Source organism: Aedes aegypti, chromosome 2 (assembly GCF_002204515.2).
Source record: "Aedes aegypti strain LVP_AGWG chromosome 2, AaegL5.0 Primary Assembly, whole genome shotgun sequence".
Lineage (NCBI taxonomy): Eukaryota > Metazoa > Arthropoda > Insecta > Diptera > Culicidae > Aedes > Aedes aegypti.
Window position 1 is genome coordinate 281,820,843 of NC_035108.1, and position 12,127 is coordinate 281,832,969.

Consider the following 12,127-nt stretch of genomic DNA (forward strand, 5'->3'; position numbering starts at 1 on the left):
GTTGCCAATGTGTCAGGCGTAGGAAAAGACGTGTTCTCATGATAAAAAACTGGAAGCTAAAGAAATGGTTTCTTGTTCTTTTCAGGTTCTAGCAGTAGTTATGAACGATTAAGAGATTAAATATAGAAAGGTGTAAGCGATAGATAAATTATAGAACTACTAAGTATACGAGGAAAGAGACGAAGCTGCACCCATACCCTTCTGATTATGAAGCATAAACCATAGCCATTAGACTACCAACCACGTCAACTAGAAGTTGAGGTGAAGAAGAATTGAAATCACCACTCAAACATTCAAGAGCACCAATCTAGAAAATTAGCTAGCCATACAAGCTGAAAATTTCATCGATTGGTCATCACCAACGAGTAACTAATCGATCAAGTTTTCAGCTTGCATGAGCATCTTAAAAACGCTTTCCAACAGCTGAAGGAGGTGTTTCTGAGGTTATGTTGTTTCAGTGGTTAAGCAGTATAGTTGGAAATTTAGTTGAAAACGTTAGGGGAGCCTTTTCAAGAGTTCTAGAATTTTAATATTATAATCAATTGAAGGACATTACAAATACATTTAAGTCATATATAATTACCACTTACTACGGTTCTCAGTGAAGATGGCATGAGCATGATTGATCGTCCGCTGTTGCTACTTCGTTATTGTAAGAACAGCTGTACTTACGCAGGGAACCAACAGACTCTAATCAGGATCGGTACGGTAGCATCCTCAATGTGTAAGTGTAGGTGCTCTCATTAAAACGGCGCCGGCTGCGTCAAAATGCAAGCCAATTTGGGAGGGACGGGACATGTTGACGTATTACTTGCTTTGTGGGAGTCGAGGAGTCTTCTGCACTTCTACAAGAAAACACCGAGAGTTTGGATATTCGTTTTGGTCAACGATACAGATAAAATTTGAAATGAATACAAGCGACACAATTGACGGATCGAATACTTCTCTACGGTTTCCTAGTCATGATACCTTTGCTAAACTTTAAAATTTCAAGTGAAATCAACAATCTAAATAAAAAGATTTTAAAACTTTTCTGTTTCATGATTGTTTGACGCCGTCCGGTTGTAAACCGTCATGATGCGGACAATCTCCTACCTAGCGAGCGGTTTGGAAGTCGGTGTCTTATATTTACAGTTCCCTTGAGAAAAATTCCAAGCGAACCGAAACGTCGGGTGTGAATCGAGTAGCATTCTTAAACATTAAGGAAAGAAAGTTAACAAGCCGACGTCGAATATACATCAGCTAATCTTGTCTTTAAGGGTACAATTGAACGAAAGTGAATCAACTTCAGACCGGTAAGTATGTTATGGTTTAAATTGACTGGACGGGTACCGTTTTACTTCCGCTAGCATTGCGTTTGGGGCTTTACTGCCGTGTTCAGTGCACAGTACACTCATCTATTGAAGATGGGATCCAAAGACGACAATTATGATATATATCTAACCTAAATATATAATCCAAAAGGCCAAATTTCGGATAAATCATAACGCTATTGCTATATTTTAATCATAATTTTAGTTTGTGAACTTTTAAAAATATAACCAGATATTCCTGAAAACAGAATAAAATACTACAATGTTGCAGAGCTGCAACAGTAATCTTTCCGATACGTGGTCAGAAAATTGCGTTGGAACCTAATCCTTTACATCTGCTTGTTCGTATCGAGCTTTCATCATCTTTTTGATGTACGTTTTATAGTCATCTCCAGTGGCTCCATAATGTGCTGCCTTAATACCCAAGCCAACATTTGCCACCCGAGTTTCAGTCTGCCCAAAAATATATCGTTTTAATCTTGAATCAATAAAGGATATAATAAACTTACCTCAATTATGTTAGTACGACCTTGGTTGCTCCTTCCTAAGCCTTGCCCCTCGGACCAACCCATCTTCTGAAGAAGCTTGTTGCCCACATTATTTTGACCAATCGGAACCGCCGCAAGGTTCGGTGCACTATACGAAGCTTGGGTTTGTTTTTCTAGTTCGCGCTGAAACCGTTCCTTGCTCTTGTTCACCGGCGGAGGATCTACTTCTCCGTACTTCAAACGGCGTTCTTTAGCTCGATCACGGTAAGCTCCCCCCTTATTGACCATTCCACCGCTAGTGTCTACTCCTTTCCTAAGCTTTTGGAGATTTTCCTTATGGAGCGAAGACATCTTTAAATGCTTGTTCAAAATCTCCTGTGACTGGAATGCACGCTTGCACAGCAAACAGGTGAGTTTTTCAAAGTCAACATACTCCCGTTCTCCAATGCCATCATCGCATTCATTATCCGAATCGGAATTGTATGAAGAAACCAAGGCATTGCTGCCTTTGGTAGCCGCCGTTTTCGCCTGTCCCATTAGGAAATTTGAAACAGCTTGGGTGCTTTGCTTTTTCTCCAGCAGTGAAAATCCTACATCCGCATAACCACCGGAAGATTCTACGGGGCGTGCGGAGATCTGCCCCAGTGAGGAATATAGTGTTGCTTCTTCGACTCTCGCCGGCGGTTGTATCACACTGTAGTCTTTCTTTTGATTGAGCTGCTTTGCCCACTTCTCCATATCTTTGACGATTTTCTTGGCCACCTTCACTTTGTCCTGGGGCTGGTCCTTTGACTTGGTTTTCTCCGCTTTATCTCCATTGGCGTTAGCTGCAGCGGCAGCAGCAGATTCTGCGGTACTTGTCTCTGTAGCTGTACTTGCCGTAGTCGCCGCAGTTGTCGAGGCGGTCGGTGCCAAGACGTAGGTACTCTTTTCATTGTCCCAGTACAGATAAGAGCAGGTTTCATTGTTGTAATAGTACTGGGAATTAGAATCGTAGTACAAGCCAGTCGAAGGATCGTAATAGAATCCGGACGTCTCATCATACTGATACTGAGAAACATCAGGCGTGGCTAAATATGACAAGAAGAAAAATTAGTTAACAAAAGAATTAATTTTATACAATAATTTGGGAGATATACACACTAAGCTCGTACGGTGAATTTAACCGTAATCTGAACAACTGAACAGTTCGGTGAAATAAAACACCGTAATTCCGTCGAAATTTTACGGATTCCGGTGATTTTTCACCGAATACTGTAAAAATTTACCGAACTGTTCAGCAGTTGAGATTTTACAGGAATCCGTAAAATAATTTAAGTGTGTAGTTACCGTATGTCTTTCCATCGGTACCGTTGGGAATCTGCAGTGGTTGAGGAGCTGGCAGAGTAGCCGCCGGAGCTGTCGATGTTTCGGCCTTATTTTTGGAGCCTTGTTTTCTTGCCAGTGCTGATTGCGCGACAGCAGCTCCTGAATTAGCCGTTTCCCCCATTTGTGCTTCGGTGGGAAAATTGCTCATTTGCCCCTGCAAATGTAGTTGAAAAATATTGTATTGTATTACCAATATTCTCAGTATTATCGCAGCGCTTGTCTCAAGCACAAAACTAACTCAACTAATGGCTAAGAACATGAACTTGAACAGATCATGAGCAAATGCGTCTCTGCTTTCCAGAGCATAGAATATCTTCGTGCTTGCCTTACGACATACACATGCAAAAATGGCCAATTATCAAAGGACGCTCTCAATTAATAACTGTGGAAGTGCAAACTAAGCTGAGTAGCAGGATCTGTCCCAATAGTAGCGCCAGAAAGAAGAAGAATGTTTACGAGTAATACATCACATCGACACGTTCGGTCGCTTACTATTTCACGGTCGAGTTTTTTTCGCGTTTCTCTTCAAGTAATTGCGCTAATTACTTCCGAAAAATAGTGAAAAATATCCCTTCGCTGCCAGTGATTTAGTGGATAGTGAAGATTTTGATAACAGCTGTCCCAGTTTAGTGGAAAAAGAGATTTAGTTTTACAATTGCTCAAACGAAAGGACGCCACACAACGTCGCCATCGTGATAAAATAACCCCACATCAGCTTTCTCACTCGAACTTGCACGCAAGTTCGTTTGCGCCGCTTGCATCTTCTGCTCGAGCCAGTCACTCAAATCGACGGTTGGTTTTCGCGTACGCAGGATAAGAAAATAATTAACTAGCACTTAAAAAGAAACATACGAAATACTCGATTCATTGGTGTTCCACATAATCAACACGCCCCACCAGCGATGTCGCTGAGTGGCGGCTATCCTCCCCTCCCCGGTGATCCTGGAGGAGGGACTGCTAGTTACATCGACGGAACGTACACTGGAGCTACATTGCCCAGTTATATGGACCCACAAGGAAACTGCGGTGAGCTGATAGTGCTGCGCATGGAACCAGTGAACGGCAAAATGCCAGAACACCCGTTCACACTGCGTCAATCAATCGAGAAAAGGGTAAACGGAAGGATCGAAGGAGCAATTCCTGAAGCTCAGGGCCGGTCATACGCACTGAAAGTCAGAAGTAGGCACCACATCGAAAGGCTTCTAACGATGACACAACTCACCGATGGTACCGCTGTCAAAGTTTCCTACCACCCGGGACTCAACTCAACACGATGCGTGATCAGCTGCCGCGATCTAATGAAGGTTAAGGATGACAACGAGATCCTTGATTGCCTGAAGGACCAAAACATCATAGGTATCCGTCGAATAACCAGGAAAGTAGGTGAAGATAGAGAACTCACACCCACGGTGATTCTCACCGTAAGTGGAACTACACTTCCCGAACACATCGACATCGGTTACCAGCGTATTCGAACCAGGCCCTACTACCCTGCACCAATGCTCTGCTACCAGTGCTACCAATTTGGCCACACCAGGCAAAAATGCCAGAAGCAAATCCCGACGTGTGGAAACTGCAACCAGGAACATGAACTGACACAAGGTGTTCGATGCCAAAACCCTGCATACTGCGCTCGGTGTAAGTCTAGCGACCATTCGCTCGGCAGCCGTAAATGTCCAGTCTACCAAATCGAGGACGCAATACAGCACATACGAGTGGATAGGGGGTTGTCTTATCCCGAAGCCAGAAGAGCTTTTGAAGCAAGCACTGGTCAACGTTCTTTCGCAGGCATTGCAGTTCATAGCAAAGATAAAACCATCTCGGACTTGTCGGCGAAGTTGGAAGCTCTCTCTGTACAAATGGTTGAAAAGGATAGCAAAATAAAGAGTCTCGAAGATCAAATCTCCTCAAGAAATGTTCCCAACAGCAGCAACGAATTCCAGCGTCTCGAAAAACTGATTATTAACCTGCAAAATCAAATACAAAAGAAGGATGAGAGGATCCTAAATCTGGAGAAAGCCTTAGAGAAGGACTCCAGGTTGGATCTGGTCCGCAAGCATGGGACCATTGAGGACCTTGTCGCTAAAGTCTCGCTCCTTCAAGAGACCGTAACTAAAAAGGACAACGAAATTAGAATTCTACGCGCGCACACCAAAACCACTTCTCTCGACAGCAGCAACTCCAAATTACAACGACAGCAACCCACCAAAACTCAAGTCCCCCCCTCATTTCCCGGCTCTCAAGGGCACAACAACCAGAAAGATAGAACAAGCAAGGCAACACCAGTCACCGTAGCGCAGAACCTATCGATAGTCCCCGCGACGCCGATGGATGTAGTCGCTTCTGGGACCAACACCGGAACAAAACCGAAATTGAGGAAAAAAAATGCAGAAAAAAACAGCGGCGATCTCCATGCTAAACGAACCAAGGCCAACGAATCAGTAATGTACATCTCCAATACAGAAGATTTTCCAGCACCTGAAAACGATATTTGCAATGAGTCAGAGGTAGAACACCACATTTCGTCGTCTTCAGACGAAGCAATGGAAGAGAGCGTGGCATCAGGAACATTTTAGCAAGCTACGTCCTACCTTTTTCCACCATCCGTAATAACAAATAACTACAATGAGTTATAAACCAAAAATTATTTCATGTCGAGATAAAAACAACATGCATCAAACAGAGGACGATACCCCCAACAAACTCCTGAACAAACTTTCCTTCCCCGCTAACATAGCGGCTCAAACAGCACTCCCGAACGTCCAAACCTTGGGATTGGAAACTTCTGGGTCGCGTGATAACTTCACTCTCCCCCTTCTGGACTCCGAGGGACTCATAAACACATCAAGCAAACAAGATAAGGCCTCGGGTAGTCGGGGCCCCACCAGTGCGGAAGACTTTGGTGAACCGGAACTGGTGGACAACCTCCGACATCCGTTGGCAAACTCTTTGGAAATAAACTGCGTTGGAACCATCGGTACTCCGTTTGTAGAAAACAACGGGTCGCGTGATAACATCATACTCCCCACCCGGACTTCGACAGAACCAAAAAAACAAGCCAGCAGGATAAGGTCTCGGACAGCCGGGGCCCCACCAGTGCGGAAAACTTTGCTGGACCGGAACCGGTGGACAACCTCCGGCGTTCGTTGGCAAACTCCTTTGGAACGGTCAGCGAGGGAGTTAAGGCTTTGCACTGTAAGGAAAACAACGGGTCGCATGATAACATCATGCTCCCCCAGGACGACGAGCAAACTAATAAGGAAAATGCCTCAAGTAGTCGTAGCACCACCAGCGCGAGAGCCTCGTGTGAATCGGATCGTTTGGACAATCCCCAGCGTTTGTTGGCTCCCAGACAGGAGACAGTTCCGCCTGCACAGTTACAATTTGATAATCCTATCCCACCGGAAGCTCGGTCGGATGCGCAAAAATATGACCAATGGAAGTACAGAACCGACAACGCCGCTATTCCAGCTGCTGGCCCTTCATCCTTATTGACCTTCATTCCTGTGAGCTCAATATCCTCACCGCTAGAAAGACCCACTTTAGCTGTTTCTGCCTGTGAAGATCCATTGCGATCTGCTTCCAGTCTTAAGTCTTCCTGCAAACCCGTAGGACTAGCACGCAGACGAAGTACGCGAACAAGAACCCCTCCCTCACACCCAGACAACGCGAGTAGCAAGAAGACGAAGCATTCATCGCTAGCGATACAGTGGAATATGAATGGCTATTCGAACAACCTTGCTGATCTAGAACTGCTCATAGCAGAGTCTACACCCGTTATAATTGCCCTTCAGGAGATTCATAGATCAGACACCAAAACAATGGAAAAAACTCTACAAGGCCAATACAACTGGATCCTGAAAGGTGGGGCAAACATTTATCAGTCTGCAGCAATTGGAATCCATAGATCAACAACCTACGTTGACATTACTCCTAACTCAGATCTGATCGCAGTAGCAGCTAGAGTTGAATCTCCCTTTCCAATAACCGTTGTCAGTATTTATATACCAACATTGGATTGCAAGAACATTGAGCAGAGGTTGTCCAATTTTCTCGATCAGCTTCTCCCGCCTTTCCTGATCCTGGGCGATTTTAACGCGCATCATGTTAGCTGGGGTTCACGAAGGAACACTGAAAAGGGCTTCCAAATTCTTCGGGCCTCGGAAAAAGCAAACCTTCGTATACTGAACGACGGCTCTCCCACTTTCACGCGACCGCTTATCAGTTCCGCCATAGATATATCTTTCGCTAGCGAAAACCTTTTAGGACGCCTTCAGTGGTCAATTTCCAAGGATCCCATGGGTAGTGACCATCATCCGATATCGATCTACTGCAACTTCCCCACACCAAAAACAACCAGACGTCCACGATGGAAATATGAATTAGCTGACTGGCAACTTTTCCAAAATACCATTGAAATCAGCCCTATAGAAGATGATACTCCACTAGAAGGGTTGATTAGCACAATCCTTACAGCAGCCTCCGAAGCCATTCCGAAAACAAGCCCAAACGCTGGCCGTCGGGCGCTAAGATGGTGGTCACCTGAAACCAAGACCGCTATTAAATTGAGGAGGAAAGCCCTAAGAAAAATGAAACGGATTCCGAAAGACCACCCTAACGCAGAAAAAATAGCTGCGGACTACTGTTCAAAACGCAACGCATGCCGGGACATAGTGCGTGCTGCAAAGCGCAAATCATGGGACGAATTCCTGAACGGTATAAGCAGTGACAGCTCATCTTCCGAACTGTGGAAAAGCATAAACGCGTTGCAAGGGAAACGCGGCATCAACGGTATTGCCATTAAAACCAGCAACGGCATCTCCAGGGACCCCAAAGAAATTGCGAACATTCTTGGTGGTTTCTTCGCTAAATTGAGCTCTCGGAGCGATTATAACCCTGATTTTACTCAGCTTGACGATTTTTCGACTACCGTTGAATCCATCTCAATCCCGCGTAGCCGCCCAGGTGATCGATTAGACAAACCCTTTTCTTCTGCTGAATTGTCCTTTGCATTAGGTAACGGTAAAGGAAAATCAGCTGGGCCAGATGACATCGGCTACCCTCTCCTTCGTCACCTTCCACCCATCGGAAAAAGAGTTTTACTTAAAAATTACAATAGAATTTGGGAAGATAGAACTTTTCCCGATCAATGGCGACACAGCCTAGTCATTCCTATTCCCAAAAATGACTCGAATCGTACTGAACCGAGCGGATACCGCCCCATCTCCTTGACCAGCTGCTGTGGTAAGGTAATGGAACGAATGGTCAATCGAAGACTAACACAATTCATCCGTGACAACGATCTCCTCGACCATCGACAACACGCATTTCGCCAAGGATGTGGCACAAACACGTACTTCGCAACACTCGGCCAAGTTCTAGACGACGCCCTCGAAAAAGGCCTCCACGTGGACTTGGCCACACTGGACCTTTCAAAGGCGTACAATCGTACTTGGACTCCAGGAGTGCTTAGAACACTGGCCAGCTGGGGAATCAGTGGCAACACTTTTGCTTTCATCCGTAATTTTCTGACGAACAGAACCTTTCAAGTATGCATCGGAAACACGAAATCGAACTCTTTTCCGGAGGAAACCGGCGTACCTCAAGGCTCCGTGTTGGCGGTAACCCTCTTCCTTATCGCCATGAACGGAGTTTTTGAAACGTTACCAAAAGGCGTTTTTATATTTGTGTTTGCGGATGACATTGTTATCCTCGTTGCAGGACACAAACCAACTTTGATCCGCAGGAAACTCCAAAACGCAATCAAAGCAGTACATGATTGGGCACTATCTATAGGCTTCGACCTATCACCATCCAAAAGCCATTTCTCCCATATATGCTCAGGAAGGCATCGCACCAAAAAGAATCCTCCTACCATCGACGGCGAAGAAATTCCCTTTGATGCTACGATCCGCGTCCTGGGATTATACTTAGACCGGCATCTGAGTTTTCAACCGCACTGCGATCGTATCAAAAAACAATGTGAAAGTCGACTAAACCTGCTACGAATTATCACCAGCAAGCACACCAAAAACAACCGCGACGTGGGTCTGCGTGTTACCAAAGCAATTGTCTGCAGCAGGCTACTGTACGGTGCCGAACTGCTGTGTAGAAACTCCGAAAACGTGATCAGCAAACTTGCACCGACGTACAATCGGTGCATCCGCAGTTTGTCTGGACTCCTACCCTGTACACCAGCAACATCCACATGCGTCGAAGCTGGAATTCCCCCCTTCCGATACATTTTTGCGATATCCGTATGCTCCAAAGCTGTCAGTTTCCTGGAGAAAACAAGCGGGGATGACGAGGGAGTGTTCCTCCTCAAAGAGGCAAACAAACTCCTTCAGCAATTCGCCCACCAAATCCTCCCCCCAGTGTCCACGGTCCACTGGGTTGGAGATGAAGCGTGGGACTTCTCTCCACCCAGGATCTACTGGACACTCAATACACCAACCAAGCAAAACCTGAATCCCACTACTGTGATTCCACGTTTCAATGAACTTATCAAAAGAAAGCTGAACGGCTATGAACTCTTCTATACTGACGGTTCAAAGACTTCTAGCGAAGTTAGCTTTGGCATTTTCGGACCCAATATCAATAAATGCGGAGGCCTACCCAAATCCACCTCGATTTTTTCGGCCGAAGCTACGGCTATTCTTTCGGCGGTTACAGAATACAGCTTTACCTGGAAAGCTATTGTTACCGACTCAGCTAGTGTACTGAGAGCTCTTGAGAACCCAAAGAACAAACACCCTTTGGTGCAAGCAATCAGAACAGCTTCAAACAGCAACACCATATATGTCTGGGTCCCCAGTCATTGCGGTATCAAGGGAAATGAAGCTGCTGACAAGCTGGCAGCAGAAGGCAGATCAAAAATACCAGCGCACCCTGAAGTACCTGCAGCCGATTTGAAAATATGGATCAAAACAGTTTTTACTTCAACATGGGAGAACGAATGGAATCTAGCTCGAGATTCTTTTCTACGGAAAATAAAAGGTGACACACATCGCTGGACCGACACAAAAAACTGGAAGGACCAAAGAATACTTTCTAGACTACGCTGTGGTTACACTAGATTTTCACACGACCTCGGATCCCGGGTCGGTTTCCTCAAACAATGCTCGGTGTGCTCAACCCATATGTCGGTAGAGCACTTAATTATAAATTGCCCTGCATTCCAAATCATCCGAGATCAACATGACATCGGCCTGAGCATTAGAGACGCATTATCTAATGACGCAGACAGAGAAAAATCACTAATCGAATTCCTCAAAATCACCGGCTACTACCAATCAACATAGACCTGCGTAACTACTTACAACTAGGTAAACGGATGGGACTAGATGAAACTTGCTTACTGACAGGACGAACGACGATGACACCCCGAAGGCCAGAAACTAAAGAAAACTTGTTGAAATCAAAGCAACTCAGTAATATTTGAATTCCATATTATATACAGTTAGTTTCCCTGTTGCTATGATCATTATATATAACAACTGCATAGCAACCATAGTAGTATAAATATCACCCTGTCGCCAGTACCAGAAATCAGTTTCAAATAAACCACCAGTTTGTTAGTGTTACCACGTGTTTCTCTTTAGGTTATCGGCCCAGTCACGCCATACCTAAGAGCCAGAGAAAAGTGAAAAGTTCTCGAAGCCGTTCCAGCCCCAAGATGTCCAGTGCGAAGAAAGCAGGAATCGTGCAGTTTGCCGGTGAAGGCTACGACACGTGGAAGTTCCGGGTGGAGACCCAACTTTCGGCGCATGGAGTGAAGGAAACCATCACGGAGGACCCCCCGGTGGAGGAACCAGCGAGGACCGCTTTCCTGGAGAAGGACGAAAAAGCGAAAGCGCTTCTGGTGGCATACATTGCGGACAGCCATCTGGAATATATTCGTGACAAGCAAACCGCAAGGGAGATGTGGACGTCATTGGCAAATACCTATGCCAAAAAAGGTTTTGCAGCCCAGACGTACATCCGGCGGTCGATGGCGTTGTTGCGGATGGAGGAAGGAACCCCCCTGGCGGACCATTTCCGTCGGTTCGATGAGCTGGGACGACAGCTGAAAAACGCCGGTGCCACGGTTACGGAGCTCGACCTGGTGAGCCAACTGTTTATTTCGTTGCCACCTAGTTACGATGTGGTTACCACGGCGATGGAAAATTTGGACGACCAACTGAAGCTTGAGACCGTCAAAGCACGCCTTCTAGCGGAGGAGCAAAAGCGATCTGGAAGAGAATCCGGTTCGAGTGCTGCGAGCGGGTCTGATGGAGTGGTGTTGGCGGCCAGATCCGGAAATCGACGGCCACAATCATCGAAATTCGCCGGTAAGTGCTACCACTGTGGAGAAATCGGGCATAAGAAGTTTGCCTGCCCAAAAGTGAAAAATCGTTCCGATCGGGCTCAAGTAGCGAAGATTCCAATCGACAAGGCGGTGGCGCTTGTGTCCGGAGCGAAGGTGTCGGAAAAGCCGGACGAAATCGAGTGGGTCCTAGATTCGGGAGCGAGTTCCCACATGGTCGGCGACGAAGGTTACTTCCAGGAGATCCACAAGCTGCACGTGCCGCTTCATATCGACAGTGCAAAGGATGGTGAGAGGCTGGTAGCAACGAAGGAAGGTACCGTGAAGGCCAGGTTATGCGTTGGTGAAAATCGGTACACGTTGTCGTTTGGACACGTGTTGCTCGTCAAGCAACTGAAATACAACCTGATGTCGTTGTCAAAGTTGCTGAACGCGGGCGTGCACGTGGAATTCAAGCCGGATCGTGCCATTTTGACGAAGGACGGCGAAACCATCGGTGTGGCGAAATCGAAGGGCAACCTTTTTTATCTGCGGATGAATCGTTTGCCAAGTGGATCGGCATTGGCAGCCGGTAGCAACACGGAGCTACAGCTGTGGCATAAGCGGTATGGGCACCTTAGCTTCAAGAATGTGCTCAAGCTGAAAAATTCCGC

General features: G+C 46.0%; 1 protein-coding gene across 1 annotated transcript in view; it reads right to left on the minus strand.

The window, feature by feature from the left end:
• Positions 1 to 1,496: 1,496 nt before the first annotated feature.
• The window catches only part of LOC5565764 (RNA-binding protein 5-A), a 30,571-nt gene continuing 19,940 nt past the window's right edge, over positions 1,497 to 12,127 (minus strand). Inside the window, exons 10-12 of the mRNA XM_021845189.1 lie at positions 3,131 to 3,323; positions 1,823 to 2,871; positions 1,497 to 1,766 (exon numbers count right to left, since the gene is read on the minus strand). Of these exons, the coding sequence (XP_021700881.1) occupies positions 1,635 to 1,766; positions 1,823 to 2,871; positions 3,131 to 3,323 (1,374 nt within the window). The 3' untranslated portion in view covers positions 1,497 to 1,634. The remainder of the gene's footprint in view (positions 1,767 to 1,822; positions 2,872 to 3,130; positions 3,324 to 12,127) is intronic.